Here is a 24660-nt window from a genome sequence, read left to right as displayed (position 1 = left end):
TCCATAACCTCTCCTGAAAAGGGTAGATTAGAGACTAGACAAGAGACTGGGATAATAACCTAAAGTGAAGGCTTTTTTATGCCTATGGACCATGCCTTTGCACATGACTCCATCTTTATGCTTCTCTTCAGTCATCTACAAGGCTAGCACTTCTCCACTGGCCTTAGGTCAGGAAGGATGTGTATTATGGGTGATAAGCTCAAGCTCACCCTCTGAAACTCAACCAGGGGTGTTTGTTCCCTCCTGGTTCTGACACCGTAGCGGCAGTGAGGGCCCAGCCTCTGCTGATCTAGCCAATGAAAGTCACAGCCAGCATGACGGCTGCCCTCTTGGCAGACGCACCAAGGATGGAACTGGGATTCTGCAGACTTGAAAGCCTGAGCTGCAACAGTTTGAGCCATCGGTCGGGTTGCGGGACAAACTAAATATCGGGACAGTCCCGATTTTATTGGGACGTCTGGTCACCCTAGTAACCACCCACCCACCAGTGTGTTACACAAGCAGCAACTGACTTTGTCATAGGGTACAGGTATATCAGGTTGCTGCCATCCCAATGCCGTTCCACTGGATAATTCTCCTGCTCTTGCAGTGGTAGAGATCAACAAAGCTGTTCACAGAACATCAGTAGAATCAGTGATTCTAAATAGAACACAAGGTTGTCTTACTGGTCAACCTCCGCTGCTGCTCCAGCTTTTCCCCTAGCTATTTATTTTCTCCTCTGTGCAGTCAGTAAACCAAGGCCAGCCCTGGGGTGATGCAAAGGCAGAGGGAGCTTCTTCCTGTAGATGATGGAATGCAGCAGCTGTTTAAGGGTGACTCGTACAGCAGAAAAAAATTGTGACGCATTTTAATTCTTTATGATGTGTACCTAAAGTGGGCCTGAAAGTTTTTGGTTTGGTTTAGTTCTTGAACACCCCACCTCCCACCCTAAATATTAGGGTTTCCTTGCTTTCTGTTATGGCAGAACATCTCTGGCTCATAGCTGGATCTTGTAATATGTTCTGAAGCTGGCTACGCTTTGGGTTAGTTCTATCTCCTGCAGTAGCTGATATCAGAGTTGAGCATTGTTGACCCAAGACATTTTATCTACAGTCTTGTAACTTTTCTTCTAGGCCTTGTTAGCAGCATTGTCCCAGAAGACTACACTTGACTCAGAGGCTTGTAGTTGGAGAGGCTATTTCAGGTATACAAAGGTCTTGATCTGCTCACAGCCTTGTAAATTAGGTTCAAGGCCTTGAATTGGAAATGAACTGTGAGTGTATAGAGTACAGAGGTGATGTGATTACTCGCTAGGGAGCTGCACTATCGTGTTTTGCATGAGGTGGAGCCTCTTGGTTACCTCTACCTTAACCATAATAATCACTCTCCTGGAGATGACCCATTCTAAAAGGTACATATTTGCTGCAAAAGTTAGGAAGTTAAACCTCTGAGCTGGTGGAATTTATTGGCCATTCATCTAGAGGGAACAGTTGAACTATCAAACCAGCAATTGACTGCAGTAGCCTCTTTCACTGGCGCTGATAAGTTAGTTGGACTTAGTTATTTATACCTGAAAAGAGAGAATGAGACTTCCCCCCCCTTCCCAAACAGCAAAGATAGTCTGTTCTACAAAATCTGGTGGGCCTAGCAAACTACACGGGCCTGTTAGTTCTCTTAGTCATCATTATGTAATATTTATAATATGTAGTTTCTAGAGATCTTGATCAGGATTAGCAGTCTTTTGTGCACACACATACCAAACACAGTCCTTGCCCTGAACAGCTGACTAGGAAGCGGCATGTAAAGGGAGGGTAACACTATAAAATATACAATTTTTGTGTACACGTAGAGTTTTTTTTTCATGGTAATTATGTAAAAGTACCAACCATGCTGAGCTGTTTGTCCTCAAGCTGCTATTAATTGGCTGATTTCTTGTAGGCATCATGGCAGAGGTGCATCTTGAGGGGAGGTTATTGGCCTTACTGTACAATTCAGTGTGGGTGCTCAGTGCATAAGGGACAGTGTGGAAGAAGGCATAAGATGTGTTTGTGAGAAGCTACCAAATGGTTGGAACAGAGGAGGCAGGTGGTATTGTGATAAGTCAAGGTCAGATAAATAGGGCAAGGCAGAGTTGTGAAGTTTGAAAAGCTTGAAGCCAGAGTATGAATACAAAGAGAAGGTGGGGAGGCAAAGAAAGTGATCTTACCTGCTTTTTTTGTATGGCAGTGCTAGGGGACCAGAAGGGGGAGTCTGCAGTCATTAGGACAGATGAGGGTCTGGATGAGAGTATTGACTGTTAGAATCATAGAATATCAGGGTTGGAAGGGACCTCAGGAGGTCATCTAGCCCAACCCCCTGCTCCAAGCAGGACCAATCCCCAAATGGCCCCCTCAAGGATTGAACTCACAACCCTGGGTTTAGCAGGCCAATGCTCAAACCACTGAGCTATCCCAAACAGAAAAGGTTAGATCTTTAAAAACGATGTGAAGGAAGAAGTGGCAGGACTTAGTTACATCCTGGATGTATAAGGCAAGAGTGGGAGGAATTCAAGATAGATGACCCATAATGGGGCTGAACTACGAAGGATAGTGTTGTGTTGGCAGTGACAGGAAGTGAAGGTTTCGGGGGGGAAATCATGTGCTCAGTTTGGCTATGTTAAGTGTAAGCTGGTGGAGATTTCTCAGAGGAGATGTTGGATATACACGCTGAGATGAGCGAATTGAGGAGATGTTGGATATACACGTTGAGATGAGCGAATTGAGAGAGTCGGCTTGAGAGCAAAGAGGATAGAGGCGTGAGTCAGCAGTTTATAGGTGACAGTTTAAACCTGTGTGAACAATGAAGTCACCCAAATATGGGGATTAAGGAAAGGAGAGGATCAAGAATGGAGCCCGGTGGGACTGCCCCATGAAGAGATGGGGGTGTGTTGAGGACTCCCCACCCTACTGAAAGATTCTGAAGTGATCAGAGAGGTAGGATTTGAACCCAGGAAAAATGGTCTCTCAAGCCAAGTAAGGACGTGATTTTTAACAGTGTCTCCTCTGCTGCTCCTGGCACTGTTGATAAGTCAAGGAAGGTGAAGGACAGGCCCTAGGATCCAGCGAGGAAATGATCATTAGAAACCTTGGGGCGAGCAGTTTCTGTGGAATGGAGGGGGTTAGGAGGGACTGGAATCTAAAATGGAGGAGAGGAACTCAAGGCAATGGCATGTTCACTGAGGTGCAGGTGGGGCAAAGTTAGAGAAGCAGTTGGGTTAAGACCACTGCAGTCTTGTATTTTGAGTGAAATAGTCCAGAAAAGATTGAAAGGAGGAGAGAAAGGGGATGGCTGAGAGTGGGAACACATTTTATCTCCTTAGGTTGGTTAGTTAGAAGAGAATGGAGTGGAAGACAGCATTCTGACAGGAGGAGAGGATAGATCAGGGGTCAGCAACGTTCGGCACGCGGCTTGCCAGGGTAAGCACTCTAGCGAGCCGGGCCAGTTTATTTACCTGCTGACGCGGCAGGTTCGGATGATCGCGGCCCCCACTGGCCGCGGTTCGCAGTTCTGGTCCAATGGGGGCGGCGGGAAGCGGCGCGGGCACGGGATGTGCTGGCCGCGGCTTCCCGCCGCCCCCATTGGCCCAGGACGGTGAACCGCGGCCAGTGGGGGCCACGTCAGCAGGTAAATAAACTGGCCCGGCCCTCTAGGGTGCTTACCCTGGCGAGCCGTGTGCCGAATGTTGCTGACCCCTGGGATAGATGTTGGCAGGGAAGGGCAGAAGAGAGTAAGAGGGAAGGGAAGGGAGGTTGTGGTGAAAGAATAGTTCAGGGCCTGCACTTGGGAGACCTGAGTTCAATTTCCTGCTCTGCCACAGACTTCCTGTGTGACTTTGAGCAAGTTATTTAGCCTCTCTCTGCCTTAGTTCCCCATCTATAAGATGAGGTAGTGCCACTTCCCTATCTCCTAGGAGCAGGGTGACCAGACAGCAAGTGTGAAAAATTGGGACAGAGGGTTGGGGGTAATAGGAGCCTATATAAGAAAAAGACCCCAAAATTGGGGCATCTGGTCACCCTACCTAGGAGTGTTATGAGCAAAAAAGCCATTAAATATTGTGTGGGGCTCAGATACGACACTAATGGGGACCATATAAGATAGATCTGACCATTTTTTTTTCCCTTTAAAAAACAAGCAAGATTTTGCAGACGATGAGACAAATATAGCAAAGCACTAATTGAGTTTGAGGTATGGGAGTCAATGAGGATGGAGAAATAAAGCTGTTTGATAGTCTACAGCAGTACTGAAGGAGGGAGAGAAGAGAGTTGCAGTGGAGGAAGCCTGCGTGATCGTGAGACTTTTTCCAGAGATGTTTTGGGGCATGGGAAGAGGAGGAAGAAGCAGATGTGGGAGTGAACCAGGTTCAGGAGTTCAGTTATCGTACATCCCTCTTTAGTAGGTTTTTAAGGGCACTGTCAAGCTATCAGGTGTTTCTAGGTCCAAATTTAGATTTTATGGGTTTGTTTTACAGAATTAATGAAATTAAAAAAAAAAAATCTTAGTATTGAAACATTTCATCTGGAGGGGTTGTGACCTTTAACATTGTGATAGTGCATGAGAACCTGTGCATCAAACTGTCTTGTCTACTTTAGTTGTCCACCCTGACCAAAGTGATAAGAAGGTGGAAAGTACAAATATATTTATATTTTTGTTTGCGTAATCTAGAGTATTAGCCATCCAGGAACCAATTTTCCAATATGGCTTTTAACTTGACATTGTCTCATAATTTTCTTTTTTTACTGTAAAGCTTTTCCTCTAAAGTATTGTCAGAAGAATACTAGCTATGTTCTTCCAGATATACTTGCTAGTCTACAAGTCTTTTTTTTTTTTTTTTTCTTTCCCTGGAGCCACGGCATTTTTCCAATTAAAAGACATTGTCAGGTTAAGCCATATTTGACAAATAATTCTTGCATTTCAAATATTTTTAAATTAACAAAATGTTTCTTCTGTCTTTGATTTTATTTATACTTTTCCTAGTAAAACATACCGTAGAATTTTTGAGTATGTGTGCCATCATTTTGGTGCAGTTATCACAGGAGAAATCAAAAGTTCATAATATCCATTTTATTGAATCAATCTCAATGTATTTAGACACTTTATTTTGAGTCTAGGCCTTCAGATAGATATAAATTCAAATTGCATGTTAAACTGACTAAATGTGGATATTAAATCAGAATATTTAAAAATTTCTTTTATCCACCTCCCCCTACTTTCCTGTGTCAAACACATAGCCCGACTACCTTTTTATTTTAAAAATAAAAAGCCTCTTTTAAAACCATCTTTACATTTGAGATATACAAAGAACACATTGAAAGCAGGAACACACTGGACATGCAGATTAATGTACTAGAGAAATATAATCACCAGAAAGGATTACTTTAAACTGTATTATATACTTAGGGATTCAATATATTAAAATGAATCAAAGAAAAAATGCATCTCTTCAAGGTAGCTAGCTCATTATTGCATTTCTTTTTATACTCGAGGAAAAAAACATTATTTTTAGGAACACTATTGTTATAGAGAATCTGTCACTGGAACAATAACTCTTATCTGATGAGACTAATGCATTCTTGCCCTCTGATTGATCATTAACGCTATTTTTCTGAGGGCCTCTCGGTTGATGATTAAAAAACAGTGGTGCTGTTTTAAAAACCCATCTCTCATTTTGTGAGTTGGCTGTGACTGGCATAGCAGATGTGTGTGTCAGTTATAACTCCTGCGCTTCGTCAGGGTTGTCTGGGCTGTATTAATTTAAAACACCACAGCTACCGCCCCAGCAGTGCCAGTGAGACTTGGGGTTAGTGGAGCTCTTTGTTTGACAACTGCTGCTGTATTGTGTGTGTTTGATTTGTTTTTAATTTCTTTACAGATGTCCATCTCCGTTCAGATGTCCAGTTTTCTGTAAGTTGTGCTCTGATATTAGTAGTTAAATACAGGAAGGGCCTGCTCTTTAGTGGTTTAAATATCCAGCATCGCAGTGGTCTATGGGAATAGCATGAAAGGCTGGGTATTGGAGGTGCACTGTTTTTATATTCTCTCACATTAGGGTTCATGTACCTGAACTCCTGTAAATCAGTGCTTTTAAGATGAACAGACTCCTAGTAGATCATTTAAATGCAAAGTTCTCGCCATTCGAGGAAAGGCGATTGGCGTGGAGCATGTCAGATCAATATGAGCTAGTCTGGTTTATTAAGGAAACTTTTATGCTAACATGAAAATTTGAAATATTGGGAGTTGAAGTATTTAAAATGTGATTTGGTAACGACAAGTTAAAATACAAGAAGGGACTGTTGGGACTGCAGACTAATGTACAGTATTCTGATTACAAATGGACCTTTGTAATTTATGTTGCTTCATAGAGAGGGTATATGCATGTGCAGTGGCTGCCATTGTACTGGCAGTCTAAATTAAAAGCAATGTAAAGTCCATGCGGTCAAATGTCGCAGTGCTAATATTTATCAAGTGATGATATTGCTGATCAAGTGTAAGAGCAGTGAGGTCATTGTTACAAAGTGTGCATGGGCTTACATCAAACTGTGTTCTGTTTTTAGCTTATTGTTTATACACTTGGCCTCTTTTACATGCTTGCACAAAGAATGTTGCATGCGGAGTGTGATATTGTGACATGGCTGAAAAGCAGAAAGGGAATGACTGCTTTTTCAGCTGAATGTTTGCATGAAAGGAGATAACTCATAGTATTCACTGTAGTAGGAAGAGAGCCTGAGAACACAGATGTGGCTTCCCTTTTCATGCTGTTTAATTTCTTTCTCAGCCATTCTTTAGGACTTGTCTACATGGGGAAATTGACTGGCCTATCTCTAACCAAATAAATATTTTGCTATAGCTGTGCAAGGCGATTTCCCCATATAGACCAGGATTAGATACAATTTAGGACTTCAGTGGCGGTTCCTATGGCTTTTTTTTTTTTTTTTTAAGAGATTTATATTGTCAAAAGCTTACTTTTTACTCTATCTCAGGGGTAGGCAACCTATGGCACATGTGCCAAAGGCGGCACACGAGCTGATTTTCACTGGCACTCACACTCCCTGGGTCCTGGCCACCGGTCCGGGGGGCTCTGCATTTTAATTTAATTTTAAATGAAGCTTCTTATTCATTTTAAAACCTTTACATACAACAATAGTTTAGTTATATATTATAGACTTCTAGAAAGAGACCTTCTAAAAACATTAAAATGTATTACTGGCACGCGAAACCTTAAATCAGAGTGAATAAATGAAGACTCGGCACACCACTTCTGAAAGGTTGCCGACCCCTGCTCTGTCTAAATTTTGGGTCAAATTTGACTTGTGTCCCTTCAAATAAATTGTCTGTCATATCATCTATCCATTGTTTAATGCACTTTCTATTTTGATTTCTTTTCATTGTCTGAGAGTGGTTTTTTATGAGACAGGAACTAAATTCACAATAGAATCTTGCTAATGAAGGATTGAATAAATATGACTATTTACATTGTGATACAATATCTTTTGATTTTTAGTCTGTTTTGAGAAATGTAGTTGGTTTCTAATGACAGATAATACTTCACAATACTTCCATATAGTATATTTTTACCAGTGATTAAATCTTAGTAGTGCAAATCTTGACTACAGAACTCCGCCGTTAAACCTTGGCTGTGAAATGGGGTGAGACTGCCAGGACTTTTGAGAGAATTATCAGGCTTGCTGATAAGAGAGGGAGGTTCTGCTGAAATTATGTTTTGAACTTTTCAGTATCCAGTGAGCAGATCAAAGTAAATGGTTTTTATGGAGCCAATGTATCAATTGTTAGGCCTTGGCTACACTTACCCGGTAGTTCGGCAGCGAGCGATCGAACTTCTGGGTTCGACTTATCGTGTCTTGTCTGGACGAGATAAGTCGAACCCGGAAGTGCTCGCCGTCGACTGCGGTACTCCAGCTCGGCGAGAGGAGTACCGCGGAGTCGACGGGGGAGCCTGCCTGCCGCGTGTGGACCGAGGTAAGTTCGAACTAAGGTACTTCGAACTTCAGCTACGTTATTCACGTAGCTGAAGTTGCGTACCTTAGTTCGAATTAGGGGGTTAGTGTAGACCTGGCCTTATAGTCTCAGTTGTTGGAGGAGGAAAGTAAGACCGTGCATAGAGAACATCTCAGTGACACATTTTCTTCCATGAAATGTCATTCATAGCCCTGGTCTGGACATCATAGCTAGATTGACGTAAGGCAGTTTACGTCGACCTGACTCTCTGTAGCTCCCACAGATGTAACTCGCCCACTACACCGACTTAATAACTCCACCTCCGTGAGAGGTGTAGCACTTAGGTCGATATAGTTAAGTTAACGCTGTGTCAGTGTAGACACTGCATTGCTTACATTGACTGTTGCCGCCTTTTAGAAGCCATCGCACAGTGCCCCACACTGATAGTTAAATCAGTGCAAGCGCTCCTGGTGAGGATGCACACCGCTGACACAGGGGCATAGTGTGGACGTGCCAAAGCGATTTAATTACTGCAGTGGCTGTACTTCAACGTAACTTAGCTCAGCTTAATTTTATAGCGTAGACTTGTCCATAGGTTTCTCATGGTGCTTCATACATCACAGGAATTCATCTTTGGCATGAACTCAGATGTTTCAACTATCTTGTGTAGTAGTCAGACTAACTAAAATAGAAGCAGTTGGGTTGAATTTGTTCTTGCATGCCAGACATTATGGGGCAGGGTAGTTTTCAATCCTGACTCTACTTACTTACGGGGGAAAGAGTAGTTGTTCTTTAATGGGAAGCCAGGTGAGGGTTCCTCAGCTGTGACTTGCTGTGTGGTAGCAGTCTCTGCAGGGTGTGGATTGTGATTTGCTTTCCTTTGCATCTGGCTCAGAACTCCTTTAATTTGCTAGTAAGAGAATACTTCTAATCCTTTTCAATGAGATCAATGGATTAATGGCTTATAAAATTGCAAGGATTAACTGAGTCTTTTTTAAAGCAGCACACCACCATTTGTGTACCCAAAGTAGTATAGGTTTAAGAAGGAATCTATTTGCTGTTAGTAAGATTTTTTTATTTATTTATTTAAATATTGAACTTATTTGTAGGGTTTTTTTAATAAATCCAAGAACTTGAATTGATACCTGGTTCTTTTCTTTTATTTGCTAAGACTAAAAAAAAATGCAGCTGGTGCATACTCAGTGGTGTTCATTTCTCAGGCCTGGTCTACACTGCCACTTTACAGAGCTGCAACTTTCTCGCTCAGGGATGTGAAAAAACACCCCTGTGAGTGCTGCAAGTTTCAGTGCTGTAAAGAGGCAGTGCAGACAGCCGTGCTGGTAGCTACCCCCCTCGTGTGGGTGTGTGTGTTTGTTTGTTTTCTTTTTTACAGTGGCGGGAGACTTCTCTCCTAGCGGTGGTGCTGTGACTACACAGCCACGGTGCTAGTGGAGACATAACCTAAGATGTTTAGGGTACCTTTCTGCAGCTCCTACACAGGGGAAATTCCAACTGGCCCTGGAGTTTTGCCTGAATGAGGATCATCTGCAGGATCATACACAAAGAGGGTTTATTTTTTTAAGCCACTTGATTACGTAATCTTCATTTGTTTATTTAGAATGAGTTTTTAACTTGCCTCCTGTGGATGACTCTCAGATCCTAGTTGGACCAGAAAGGAAGGGCTGTTCTTCTAGCCCTCTTGTATCTGATGTGAAGGGGAGAAAGATTAAAATTAAGTACTTGCATTCTAAAAAATGTAAAAAATAAAACTTAATTCTAATAATCAAAAAAAGACCCTATTGCAAAAATGCTGTTCCTTGGAGTGCAGGTTTTTGTTGGACAGATTTGAAGGTAAGGATTTAGTTACACCCTACTGACCCTCCCTCTCCCCCTTCAAAGTACTGCTTAAAATCTTCCTTTCTGTGTGGCTTGTTTAAAATAACTTTCTCCTCCGCTTGTTTTCTTTCTATATTTGCTTGACCTAGCTAGGCTAGGTGATCCTCATTGTCCAATTGCCAAGCTACAAGCCGGAAAGCCCTGGCTGCCCCCCAGTATGCTTTCAAAGACATGCTTTTCAAATATATACAAAGGAAGGCTCATGATTTCCACTACGCTAATGAGGCCATGGTAGTCTCATTGAAATGTGCCAATAGCTGCCATGGTGGTATTTGAGCAGCCTTGTTCTGTGAATTCAAATGTGATTTAACATGGCAGCCCCCATGGAGCAGAGGAAAACTGGCTTCTCCTACAGAATTTCAATAATGCTTCTCTTCTGCACTTAAAAAAAAATCACCAGCCTGTGGAGCCCCAGTGTAGGTTTAATTCCAGTCTTTCATTTTTAAAATTTAAGTTTACGTTTTGCTGAGTTTTTCCTAAAGACAGAGGCGGTACAGAAAATGTATAGAAAGGTGGGTGGAATTGAGGAAAGAAATTTCTGTTCAATTTCTTTTCCCTTACTGAGAAGCTTGCATAGTGGTAGCAAGAGGGACTTGGGAATGCTGACAGGTTGAGATTGTGGTTTGATAAATGGACCAGTTTAAAGTATCTTTAGCCTGTATTAAAAGCTTGTATTACTACTCAACTGCATCATATGCTCTCTTGACCTTTTAAAGAGATATTTGGCATAGACTGCATACTTGTTGCTAAGTTATGTGGCTGGTGCCTATAATATCTTTTGCCTTCCAGTAGAAGACTCTGATTACATGAAGTTATAAAGTTCTGATCTAAAACCTCTCGACCGCTGCAGCTCTCTCTTGTGTTGGCGGCTTAGTTGTCCTAGGAACTCCCTATATCTTTGCAGCAATCTTACACTATTTATTGAGATTTATTGTATCCTAGGCACAAAATAAAACCCTACTGTAGGGTGAAGTTAAGGTTGCAAGAACTAACATAAAGGTAAAAATCCTTGCATTAACGTAGGGGGTGAGTTTTTTAAAATTGAAAACTGAAAAATTCAGAGTTAAGCTGATAAGAAACCTAAACAAGGAAATAGAGGAATTGGGAACTTGGGTAGGCAGCCCAGCAGGGAGCTAGTCCTGTCCACCCCACCAACCTGCTAGACACACGCACCTGTTGCATAAATAAATCAAACTTCATTGCAGTTGCCTTTGACTTTCTATTCTCTAGTTAAGATCTGGCTGCAGAAGTGGGGAGAGAGATCTTCCCCCCCCCACACACACAGATGCAAACACCATTTTTTTTTAAACATCTTAATTGCAAACAGCTGGTCTGATTAACTTTGAAATTTTCCTTTTTTTCATTGACCTGCAGTTGAGTTACACACTTTGCGGTCTGTTTCTGTAGGTTAGAAAAGGTTAGAAACTTAACTTAAAAAACAAAACAAAAGAAAAAATGCTGCACACCTTAGGTCTCCAGCAGTTAATGTAAGCCTCTCTGATCCAATGTGCCCTTCTGATGTTGTTTGAAATGCTAGTAGTTTAATTGATTAAAAATGAGAGAAGAGACACAACTTAGTGAACTGAAATCCTCTAGTCAAAATGTAATAGAAATGGCCAAAGAACTTAGATTTGCTGGACTGTGATGAATACCCCTGTTTTAAGGGTGTCATAATTTAATAACCTCTTATCCAATTACGCGGATGAAAAATTCTACCTCCAGCCCTGACTTCAACTTCAACTAATTTTGAGGTCACTGTAATTTGGTTTGTGACTTTCTTGAGGGGGCAGACGGTATCAGCCTGGCTTATAATCAAAATTAAATTTCACCTCTAATCATGAGAGCACAACAGTAAATTACTGTAATTTTTTTTTCCTGTTTCAAATTTATCCTTTAGAATGAGGTGGTCAAGTTTTGGGTTTGTTTTGTCTTATTTTATAAACTGTGCAGGTTGGTACCATGGAGTATACAGTAGGCTGTGAGGAACTGTAGGGGAAAAATCATGTTTTACGACTGTCACTGTTTACTCAAACAACACTACACCCTGTGCAAGGCCCCTGGAATGCCGCTGCATTCACTGGCCAATTTTGCAATACTGTCAAGGGAGTCACAGTATTCAGTTCTCTTCATTTCCACTACTGTAGTTCCCACCGTGGGATAATGGAATTTCAGTATCCCTGACTCTTTACAATTCCATGGAATTTCTTTAATTCCTCAGAATACTTGAAAAATGTAGCTAGCAAATAGTAAAGCATACATAGAATTGAAAAATCACAATATGCGGCCCAGAATATGGCATGAACTCACATTAGCACTTTTTTTTCTTCCCACCAAACTGCTGAGAATTCTGAAAACCTTTCCTCCTGCTCCACAGAAAACAGCTGGTGCTTTAAAATGTAGGGAAAGAGAAACCATCTATTTAGCACATTTTGAGGTTAACATCTTCTGTTGGCATCAGGAAGGATGTAAAACAAACAATAAAAACGCATTGGCACAAATTTCTAAAGGAGTAGGGTGAGGAATGCGTTGTTGTTGTTGTTGTTTGTTTTAAAAGGTTCTTAAATAATGTTGACATCTTTTAATGAAACACAAAACAAAAACAAAAAATCCCACTGAGCTCCAAAATGTACCCTTGCCTTGCAAGAGTGGAGGAAGCTATTGGCACATCTCCTGTTAAAGTCTGTGAGTCTCCTGTTTGTTTTGTTAGTGCTTCTCTACCACAGAACACCAGCTTTTCAGTAATCTGCATGCTGCTGAATTGTGTGTATGTGTGTGTGAGAGGGAAAAATTTAGTGCAGGTGAAAGGTGCTTCTTTGGGCATCCCTGGAGACTGAAGTCTTGTGCTCACAGAACAAGGAATGAGGGTAACAGCAGTACAAGATTTGCTCCTGGAGCATTCTGCACCAAATAATTAAAAATTCTGCGCCCCAAAAAATTAAAATTCTGTGCACAGTATTTTAAAATTCTGCAAATTTTATTTGTCAAAATAACACTACATAGTCAGACCAGTTTCAATTATTTTGGTAATTTATTTCAAAATACACCTCTACCCCAATATAACACTGTCCTCCGGAGCCAAAAAATCTTACCGTGTTATAGGTGAAACTGCGTTATACTGAACTTGCTTTGATCCGCTAGAGTGCGCAGCCCCACCCCTCCGGAGCACTGCTTTACCGCGTTATATCCGAATTCGTGTTATATTGGGTCGAGTTATATCAAGGTAGAGGTGTACCTGTCAGCAAGTATGTCTGTGACAATACAGACGCACAAAAATTCCCCCAGGAGTAGAGAGTTAAAGAAACTCCTCTGACAACCCAGTTCCTGTTTCTCTGCCCCCTGCTCTGTCAGGGGGCCAGACACCCATAACCCCTCCCCCCCCGGAGCCCAGCCATAGTGCCCCCACCAGCCAATACACCCTTCCATTCCCTCCCCTAGAGCACAGGGATCCAGAGGGAGAAACAGCCTGATGCTGGGTCTCAGGCTTGCATGGAGTTTCCTGCACACTGCTGTCTCCTTCTCTCAGGGCATGCTGGGAACTGGAGCTGCCAGGAACCCTCTAGCTCCCTCCGCCTCCCACCCCCCAGCAGTGTCTTCTATGTGTGAGCTGGGCTCTGCCAGGTCCAGGATCCCCTAGTGGCAGCCAGCAGCACCGCATCCCATTTCTGTGGGGGAAAGGAAATTCTGTGTGCACTACATTAATTTCTGCAAAATTCTGCGTTGCGCAGTGGTGCAGAATTCCCCCAGGAGTAAAGATTCTTCCCTTCCATCCCCATACTACTTTGCTGTTCCTCAACTAGTCTTTGGAGCCACCTGGTCCCTTTTCAATCTACTCCCTAAAAAATTTTGAGCTAACACAGCAACCTTATTTAGTTTCTCCTCTGTACCCCTATTCTGAACTCAGCTAGTCTTTATTTCATTTACCTTTTGGTTTCTGGCGACCTACAGCATTCCTGCCACTAACACAAGATGCCTACCATAAACATATGCTGTGTAGGCTATCAACCTCTTGGTATTTTAGTTCTGACTACACTCCATTAGAGAAATGATGAGATGTCTGTATATTAACATAAAAGATATGAAAGGGCCTGTTCACGTTCTCTGCAGCATCATTGTTTTAGTACAGTGGTTCTCAAACTTTTTATATTGGTGACCCCTTTCACACAGCAAGCCTCTGAGTGCGACCCCCCTTCCCCTCAGAGGGCTGGGGTTGTCAGCCCCACACCTGGGGGGGCAAAGGAGGACTGGGACTGTTAGCCATGTGCAGGGTTGACTGCTCCAGCCCCACCGCCCAGGGGCTGATAGCTCATGACCCCCACATAACTACCTTGTGATCCCCAGTTTGAGACCCTTGTCTTAGTATAACGATTCATGAATTGGCAAAGAAAGTCATTTTCAGGATTTTGGGGGGATCAGTTTTGGAGGGACCCTGTACTTAATGATTTCCTTCTCTGTGCCTCTACCCTTATTCAGTCGTCATTGTAAATCCGTGGATCACCAATCCACTTGCCATGTAGCTAAGGCTAAGATTTAGTCACGGGTATTTTTAGTAAAAGTCACGGACAGATCACAGGCAATAAATAAAAATTTACAGCCCTGTGACCCATCCATGACTTTTACTATAAATACCCATGATGACTAAATCTCTGTTTTTGGGGCCCCGTTGCTCTGTGGGGCCCCCGCTCCAGCAGTGAGGGCTGACTGCCCCCAGCGGCCCATTGCTCCAAGGCTCCCGGGGACCGCTCTCCCAACCGCCTTGGGGGCTGCTGCTGATATTGGCACATCTCCAAGCAGCGGCCAGTGTGTCTGACCCTGGCGACAGCCATGCCGGCCACGGCAGCTGTGGAAGTGACGGAGGTCACGGAAAGTCATGGAATCCGTGACTTCCGCAACCTCCGTGACAGAATGGCAGCCTTACCTATAGCTCACTGTATTTGGCCTCATAGTAGTATCCATGAATGTACTGCTCAGTGATACAAGGGTTTCCAGTTTGCATTACACAGTGGACTCTAGTATTTACATACAGGGAAAACACGGAAGGTCAAGAATTGGCACCGCAAGCTAGAGGGCAGTCTGAAAGAGGGAGAAGTTAACTGAATTGAGCAATAACGGTAGAGTGCTGTTTTTATCTTTATTGTGAAATGCCAGCCTGGAACGTTGACTGCTACGAAGCAGAAAGAGGAGGTTGTGTTTCTACATCCACATCTCATGGAGCAGCTTCATTCCTGGGTTTCAGTGCCTTTATTCTAAAGGAACATATGGATTTGTGTTTGAAAGGAGAGCCATTTGGCTCCAGTGGGAAGAACTGACATTGTCCATGGATCTGGAGTTTCAATTTTGTTTGTGTGTCAAGGATTCTTCCCTTTCTCCCTTTCAAATTCAGGGGGAAGTGTTAGTGGGGAGTTGCTTGGAGTGTGATCTAGTACTTAAAGCAGAGGATGAGCGTTTGTATTCCAGTGTTCTACTCCTGACTCTGCCACCTTGGACAACTCACTTAACCTTTGTGTGTGTCACTTTACACCTCTGCTCCTCCACTTGGCCCGAGGAGGTCAGCACAGTCGTGTGTAAACCCAAATTCCCAATGTCTGAGTACTTTTCACCCCTGCCTTCCAACACTCTGCTGACAGGGATAGTGAGACTAATCTTGGTCTTATCATATCATTTCTTCTCCAACTGCACACAGCGTTTGGCTAGAAGTACTAGCATGACAGGATCCTAATCATTTTCACTCTGCTGCTGTTGCTGGGCAATGGGAAGCGGAATAGACATGATGCTCTGTTGCTTGGGGTGATAGGGAAATGGAGAAACTCACTTGTTAGTTTTCCAACCTCGCCTGTACCCTGAGTTCCTACAACAATTGTAGAGGATCATGCCTGTGCTATTTCTGCACAACACAGGTCTCTCCCCCCCCCCCCCCCTCCTCCTCCTCCTCATGACCAGTAGGACCAGCAGAGAGAAACTGGCCTTTGAGCATGTCATTTTAGCACTTTTGCTCCTCCTGTCTGGTCTGTCTGCTGGACAAGTAGCAGCACAGGACATGGGGACATGCAAATAAGATGCCACCAATCCTGCACCAAATTTAAAATCCTAGAGATTATCCAATAGTTCCCCTTTGTGAGAAGGGACTAAGCACATTCTAGTATTTCATGAAAAATAAGGAAATGTGGGTACTAAAGAAGCAGCAACATTATGCAAGGTTCCTGTTTACCTATGCAAGATGGGCAATAGTGACCCTTTAAAACTGAACAGTGTAAAACAAGTCATTGTTCCACCATCATAGTGTTAATACTAGCCTAGGTTGTAAATGGATTTGAAAAAATGCTGCATGCATTCCCACCACCTTTGTGAGAAATGAAAGTGAATGCTGAGGGTCATGACATTTTGATCTCCTTTAGAGCTGTTGTGGCAGGAAACAGTGAAACAAAAGGCCAGAGGGAAAAATTCTTCAAGTTTTATTTCATAGCTGGGACAGGGGAAGTAAATACGTGGGTAGGACAATTTTGTGCGCACAAGCAGTTAAAGGAGCTAATTTAGGTTTCTGAGATTCAGTACACTGGGCTTGGATCTTATGACTATCTCCAAATGTATGTTGCTGGCTGATCTGCAAGCTTTCTGCAATTATGCCACACACCTACTTTTCTGGTTTGGATTTCCTTTGAAACCACTGAGGAGAGGATGGACAAAATGACCTAATGAATCCCTTCCATTTCTCATTTCTGCTTCAGTCCAGTCCGAGCACATCATGAAAGAAGAATGTTTTACTTTGTTTTGAACTTCATTTCCTCGCTATTTTAAACTGGTTAGAAGGTTCTTTTGATTTTTTTTTTTTCCCTCTGTAAAATGTTAAATCAGCCCTGAGCAGACTGTGGCCTGCCTTCCCAACAAGCACTGGATGAAGGTACTTGAACTAATGAAAACTAGAGATGACCTATTTTCTGCATTTATTTCCATGCCACTCTTAGCCCAAATTCCTTCACATTTAAAGGTACATTTAACCAATTCCTCAAACTAGATAAAAAGCAACAGAGTCCTGTGGCACCTTATAGACTAACAGACGTATTGGAGCATAAGCTTTCGTAGGTGAATACCCACTTCATCAGACGCGAAAGCTTATGCTCCAATACATCTGTTAGTCTATAAGGTGCCACAGGACTCTGCGCTTTTTACAGATCCAGACTAACATGGCTACCCCTCTGATACTCAAACTTGTCAATTATCTTCTAACGTAAATAACAGGAGTTAACTGCTCTTGCCATGTATTATAGGCAGAGCTGATAGTGCTGCGTAGAGTTAAGGTTGCCTGATGCTTTTCATGATAAGACTCTGTTTTGAACTGCTTATGACTTTTTGCTCTCTTTAGCCATTCAGTCTGAAATTTTCCGTATGATCATGTAATCAAAGATAGTATCATGCTTATATACATGGGGACTGAATTAAGGCCACACAGGAACCTTAATTCTGCCATTTCCTATTGAGTGCTTGACTTTGTGACATAAAAGAAAATTAAACATTTTTGGATGTGATATTGTATAGTGTTGAAGTAGTCACTCTATAATAGAAACTTGAATTACAAACCACTCTTTCTCCAGTGCTTATAGCTTTCTGCAAAAAGCACCACCTAGGCCAGTGGTTCTCAACCAGGGGTCCATGGCCCCCTGGAGGTCCGCGAGCTGGCTTCAGGGGGCTGCGGGGCCTCGAGTCCCAGCACCCCACAGGGATGAAACCAGGAGCAAAGCCTCAGGCTGAAGCCCCCTGTTCTGGCGCCCCAGCAGGGCTGAAGTCGGGAGCATAGCCACAGGGCTGAAGCCCTGAGTCCCGGCGCCCCCTGTGGGGCTGAAGGCGGGAGCGGAGCCATGGGACCCCTGAGCCCCGGTGGTCCCCTTGGATCTAAAGCCCTGAGCCCCCCAGTGCCTCACAGGGTAGAAACGTGAGCCTCCCCTGGCCTGGAGCCCCAAACTGCCACCCCCCTCTGCCGCACACATGCATACACCCGGTGGCTGAAGTCAGGAGCCCTGAGGTCCCCCAGCTGGGCCCTGAATTTTTTGTAGTATGTTTGAGGTGGAGGGGGGGTCTCATAACGAAGAAGGTTGAGAACCCCTGCTCTGGGCTGCAAGTTTTTTCATTTCAAAGGTGAACATTTTTTTTTTTTTTTTTTTTAAGTTGAGTAAAATTCCACTTGGCCGTTAGGAGTTAGCAGGATGTGGAAATTTTTTTCCACTTTGCAAAAGACTTTTTTGGGCTCATTTCTTACTCTTAGGTAACATACATTGCTTTACTGTAAAATGTTCAGGTTTGTCATAGACTTAGTCTTCACTGAGGACAAATGCCTTTGTGTTGGAACAAAGTGTGCTTTTATTTTTTACGGTCTTCTATCCAAGAATTTGTGCTTTGAAAACATGAATTAAGCTTTGCAACTTCCTTAGGGAGTAGGCAAGGGATATACGACCATTCTAGGGTGGGACATGGGAAGTCCTTAATGGCACACAACAGCCCTGCTTAATGGTTAGGCAGAAATTGAAGAAAGTCATAAGCAATTGAAAGTGGAAGGGGATTTTATGTAGGTTTGGAATTTGACCAGGGCACGAGAGATGCTAATAGTTGTTTCCATTTCACCATTGCAGCTGCTCCATCATGCTTCCTTTCTAACATCCATATTCTTGCCAAAAGATCCATAGGATCTTTAATGACCATCTATCAGCATAGTAACCTCATAGTGTAGGATTTATATACTAGTGACTGAGGGCAGAGTGCTACCTCCTGAATCACCATTTCAACACCAGATCAGTGTCTTGGCCTCCAGTTATGAACATGCTGGGCCAAATTCCAACTTGGCAGAAGTGGGTGTAACTTGCATGGAAATTACTCCTATCCCATATCTTAACTTGGTCCTATGCCCTTATCTGTTTCTCTTGTATTGTACGTCCTCGATGTATTTCAGTGCTCTGTGTGTGTGTGTGTGTGTGTGTGTATTAGACCAGGAGCAGTTCTGAGTTGCCACAATTCCAAGAAATAATAGGGTTACAGGTGGAGTTTCAGCTTTTTTTGAGCACAAACACACACTAGTTAAGTAACTTTAATTATACCATATTTCTCAAACTCATTGAATTTTAGGGTGCTTAGCAAAAGTAATAGTAGTAGTAGCTCAATGCGCCTTATAAATATAATTTTATTAATTAAAATTTCAGATTATTTTGTTGACCAAGTTGTGAATGAATTAATGTAACATAGGAAGTTAAAACTTATCAAGATGTAATAAATCACAGTAAAGCAGTACACTTACTCTAATCTCTCCTGTTTCTGGAGAGGTAATTTTGGTACCAAGATGGCATGGTGAATCTTTATTATAATTTATTTGCATTACAATAGCGCCTAGAAGCCAGGGCCTCATTTTGGCAGACACCGTACAAACATATAACAGAGTTACCTGCCCCAAATCTGTGTGGATAAAACAAATCGGTGGAGGGAAATACAAGTCAGTTTGCCAAAAATTGTGTCACTGAAGCAGTATTCCTTATTCATGAATTTACAGGTGTTAAACATTGTCTCAGATAAGTTTGTACCATCTTATGGGGTTTTTAACACCATTAATTCAATAATATGTTGGCACTATATAAAATATAACATTGATTATTTTATTAAGATTATTAATATTCTTGTTTCGGCCATTGTCTGCCATACATTTTATTCTGAATTTCCTTGTTTCTGTGAATCTGATTAAAGTAGCTGGTTTATGTTTAATTCATGTAGTCAAAAAGACAGAGCTGGTAACTACAAGAGAAGCAAACCTGATTCTAGCTGGTACTGAAATAGTGTGATCTGGACATGTGCTCTTAGCCAGTCTGTTACTCATAGTTCATGTTACCACTTTGCACAAATTCCCATGTGTATCAGACTGGCTGGGGATAAATAGTACCCCTTTGGCTATTATTATTTTCATGGACAATATTGTAATTAAGGGAATTTCCATAACAGTATGCACTAGCTACTAATTTTGTCTTGCTCTTGAATGACACAGGGTATTCAGATGCTTGCAAAATCTGTCACTCTTGTAACCTATGTGGATTTCTATACATTTATCTTCATTATTATTGTAGATTGCTTTTAATAAGACCTATTCTTGAAAGGAACTAGTCAGATTCATTTGGGAGGGAACAGGATAGTGTTTTAGCATTGATTCATGAGAGCATGTTGGTGCAGTACATTACGTTAAACATCTTGGCTGGACTCTGAGCAAATAGCTACATCCCAGGCAGCCAGTTAATCAGGATCTCCTAGCAAATGTGTATATGTATATATTGTGGAAACATGTCCTTTTTCTTTAGGCTGTTTCCAGAGCCTATTATAAAATTACAGAATATGAAAATGGAAACAAGTGTCATGTTTTTCTCTCCACTTCTTTTCCCCATCTCTTTCCCCTTTGCTCTAGTGTTTAATATATATTTTTAAAATTACTCACAGCTGGAACAGATCCTGCTAACTTTCCCCTACTTCTTTAAATGAAACAAAGTGCGTTCTTGGCCCTTGGTTTGGCATTTGCTGGCAAAGAATCTTTTCCCCAAAGAAGTATGTAGCAACTGCAGAGTAACTTTCTATTATAGCTTTTGAGATTGAAGATTCTCGCCTTAACTTTTCACAGATATAACCTCCCCTTTGCATGTGCTCATAATTTGCTCCAAAATGTTCCCCTTGGGTTGAAGTGGCCCAGGCTTGGCTTTCAAACAGAGGAGAAGTTTGAGGAAATTCCATTCAGCTGTTTGGGTCAGGGAGGAGGGTCAGCTTTAAAAATAGTTTTTAGGGGTTTTTTGCTGTTGTTTTCTACAGTGCCCAAAAGATCACGTGGAATTCAGTTTAGACATGTGCACCTGGTGAGGATTTTATGATGATTGTATGTATATATCAAATGAATAAAATAATCGTATCTCATGGCTGAATGCATACCTCTAGGTATTTGGATAAGGCTTTTTCTATATTCAAAGTTGCCACTGGTTTAAATTTGAGTTAACAACTGATTTAGTTAAACCAGTACGAAAGCCTGTGAGGGCTTATGGAGTTTAAGGTCAGAAGGGACCATCGTGACCATCTAGTCCAGGGGAGGCAAACTACGGCCCGTGGGCCGGATCCGGCCCATCAGGGCTTTCAATCCAGCCTGCGGTCTTGCCAGCCCCATGGCACAGCGGGACTAAGGCAGGCTCCCTGCCTGCCCTGGCCCTGCACTGCTCCTGGAAGCAGCTGGCACCACGTCCCTGCAGCCCTTGGGGGTGGGGTGGGCAGAAGGCTCTGTGCACTTCCCTCAGCTGCAGGCACCGCCTCACCCCAACGCAGCTCCCATTGGCCAGAAACTGGGAACAGCGGCCAATGAGAGCTTTGGGGGTGGTACCCATAGGCGAGGGCAGCATGTGGCGGAGCCGCCTACCCCACCCCACCCCCAGGAGCCACTGACAGACATGCTGGCCGCTTCCAGGCACAAGGCCAGGGCAGGCAGGGAGCCTGCCTTAGCCCCGCTGTTCTCCTCTGCCACCCCGGAGACGCTCGAGGTAAGTGGCACCAGGCTGGAGCCCACACCCCAACCTCTTGCCCTGAGCTCCCTGCTGCACCCCACATCCCTCCCAGGGCCACCCAGAGGATTCAGGGGGCCTGGGGCAAAGCAATTTTGGGGGGCCCTTCCATTAAAAAAAAGTTTCAATATTATATTCTCGTGGGGGCCCCTGCAGGGTCTGGGGCAAATTGCCCCACTTGCCCCCCCTCTGGGCAGCCCTGATCCAGATGTGGCTCTAGGGCCCAAAAATTTGCCCACTCCTGATCTAGTCTGACCTCCTGCACATCACAGGTCACAGAAGCTCACCCACCCACTTCTGTGATAGGCCCACAACCTCTGGCTGAGATATGGCAAGTCCTCAAATCTTGATTTTAAAGACTTCAAGTTACAGGGAATCCACCATTCATTCTAGTTCAAACCAGCAAGTGACCTGTTCCCCATACTGCAGAGGTGAAAAACCCCCAGGGTCTCTGAATTCAGTTTCAACCTGACTTACAGGGTTTTGCTCCCCTGTAGCTTAAACCAGCTTCAAATCATACCTTTAGTTAAATTGATGCAACTTGGAATACAGACAAGACCAAAGTCTTTTACTAAGTTTCGGGGGGGGGGGGTGAACTAAGTTATAAATAGAACAGGAGTACTTGTGGCACCTTAGAGACTAACAAATTTATTAGAGCATAAGCTTTCGTGGACTACAGCCCACTTCTTCGGATGCAGAAGTGGGCTGTAGTCCACGAAAGCTTATGCTCTAATAAATTTGTTAGTCTCTAAGGTGCCACAAGTACTCCTGTTCTTTTTGCGGATACAGACTAACACGGCTGCTACTCTGAAACAAATTATAAATAGTTTGTTCTAATGGTCTCTTGTTGATTTGAGGAATCTAAGTACAGTTTATGAATTTTTTTTATTACTGGGGAGAGGCTATGCATATATGTATCAGACTACAGACTCCATTTTGAATATAGAGCTTGTCTGCCTTCTGTTTTTCTACCTCCATGTTCCAGTAAAATTCCGAGGTGATACAATGGAGGGTCATTAAACCTTGATGGTCCTCTATTCACATGAAAGCCATAGGAGAGGGATGGGGGAGACAAAGTTGGTTACTGCCCAGGGCAAACCAGTTTCTCAAGTCTGAACTGCCCCAGGGAAGGTAATATAACAGATCACGTGGTGGAGGACTCTGATCACCAGATGAGGTGGATCTTACCAGCCATTTTAGCAGCAGAGAGAAGAGATCAGAAGCAGCAGGAGGGAAGTGGGAGTGAAAAGATTCTGGAGTCTGGCCTAAAAAACGCTCACTCAAGAGTGGTGAGGAAACCAAGGCAGGGAAATGGATATAGGTGTTCTGTTGTCTGGATCTATTTTAGATAGCATGAGAAATACACAAAGAGTGATAGACTTTGCAAAGCTTCCAAACCTCTGTGTGTTACGTGCTTCAATTATTACATCTTCCAGAAGAGGTAAGCTGTAAGCCATAGTGCCCACAATGTTGGAGTTCTGGGAAAGTGGGCTTAAGCCACTGGGGAGTTGAGTAGGGGCCGGCACTAGTCCCAGTGAGGATGTGGATCTCAGCTCTCAGGAGGGGGTTCTAGGAGGATCTGCACCCCAAGAGTGTGCCTAGAGACCCAAAGCCAGCGGCAGTGCCTGGGCTTTCCTTGGACTCAGGAAGCTTGAGCGCACATGAGCCCAGCATGGGGGCCCAAATTAGCTAGGGTGACCAGATTTCCCTATTTTATAGGGACAGTTCCGATTTTTGAGTCTTTTTCTTATATTGGCTCCTATTACCCCCACCCCATCTTGATTTTTAACATTTGCTGTCTGGTCACCCTAAAATTAGCAGCCGGTAGAGTGACCCTCAGGGGTCTAAGGTCACATCCCTTCTGACCTTAAAATCAATGAATCAATGAAAACATTTCTGAACATGCTTCCTGGGAATGTATTACGTTTTAGCCATCTATTGAAGCCACACCCATTTCATTAGATTGCTGGGGTACTAGGAAAACTGCACATTCTCTGACCAACCTAACCAGGAGACTTGGAGGGACAATGTGCACGAGGAGATTGTGAATGTTGCACACATGCACTTATGCCCCCCCAAAAAAATTATCTCCCAAATCTGTCTTAACACCGAGGGCAGAATAAAATTGCTTGGGGATGAGGGGGAGGTGGGGAGGGAATAGTTGCATTCCAGTTTCCCATAAATGCTAAGCTTCTGTTTAAAAACATTCTATTTCTGTCTTTTCCCATTGCTAAGATAGAACTGTCACAATACAAAGTGATGCATTGCTACCCTTTTAACCCACTGATGCTGAGAACTGTCTCTATCCACCGACAGCCAAGGCATGAGCTTTCTCCTCACCCAACCCATTCACTAAAGTCCGGTATGATCCAGAGAGCTTATGTGGGCTATTTGTGTAATGGCATTAAGCCAAGCAGTTTCTTTCTTGTTTAATAAATATAAACCAGATGAATAACATATCGTTTGAATTCACATGTTGAAAATAGGAAATTAAAATATTGAGTTCTCATACTAGTGTTATCTTGATGGCATTACACACAGTGGGCCAAATTCATGGCTCACGTGATCTCATTGACTCTAGTGGCACTATTCTAGAAATGGACCTAAATATACAAAATGGCCAAGTTCATCTTTAATAGTCCAATTTGTAATCAAAAGTATATGTGAGCAAAGCTACCAAATGCATGTTACTGTGGGCCTTGTAACTTGCTTTTTACATTTTTAACCTTAATGTTGCATTACCTCGTACGTACTTTAATATAATTGGCTTTGTAAGTGACAAAGAAATAGGCCTATGTCCCAGAGCTAAACCCTGGCATGTCTGACTCATTTAATTGTGTAATAAAAGAGGAGAGAAGACGTTAGTTCTGAACTAGACACTTTTTCTGTTTTAGTGCGTTAATCCCCTGGTTTTGATTCACATTATCTCAGCTGAAATGTGTGAACTGGCAATTTACATGGCGGGTTTTCCTATTCGGTATGGATCTAGTGTTTACAATGTTCCAGGCTCCCTGCCAGCGTAAAGGGCCATGCATGCAAATCTGATGGCGGGATCTGGGCTACAACTGTAGGCTGCTCCTTATAACGTGTTAGTACAAAGCCAAGCACAATGGGACCCTGATCTTTATTAGGGCCTCTGGAAGCTATTGTACTATGGCTTCTCCTAATTTTCCAGTCCAAATGTCATCTTTTTGCTACCGTCTGATGTCCCTTCCTCATCCTGTAAGAGTTTGTTTTCTGT

The 24660-nt window shown here is 43.0% G+C and overlaps 1 protein-coding gene across 3 annotated transcripts in view; it reads left to right on the top strand.

Annotated features, from left to right (window-relative positions):
• The window catches only part of RNF24 (ring finger protein 24), a 77580-nt gene that overhangs the window by 5623 nt on the left and 47297 nt on the right, over positions 1–24660 (top strand). Inside the window, exon 2 of one of the 3 annotated variants that reach the window (XM_054029611.1) lies at positions 5888–5919. The exons of 1 other annotated variant lie outside the window; for it this stretch is intronic. In XM_054029611.1, the coding sequence (XP_053885586.1) occupies positions 5888–5919 (32 nt within the window). Of the gene's footprint in view, positions 1–5726; positions 5816–5887; positions 5920–24660 lie in introns of those variants that run through there. One more of the 3 variants, XM_054029613.1, reaches the window with a different exon arrangement.

Source organism: Malaclemys terrapin, chromosome 5 (assembly GCF_027887155.1).
Source record: "Malaclemys terrapin pileata isolate rMalTer1 chromosome 5, rMalTer1.hap1, whole genome shotgun sequence".
Lineage (NCBI taxonomy): Eukaryota > Metazoa > Chordata > Testudines > Emydidae > Malaclemys > Malaclemys terrapin.
This window is presented reverse-complemented; position numbering and strand designations above follow the sequence as displayed.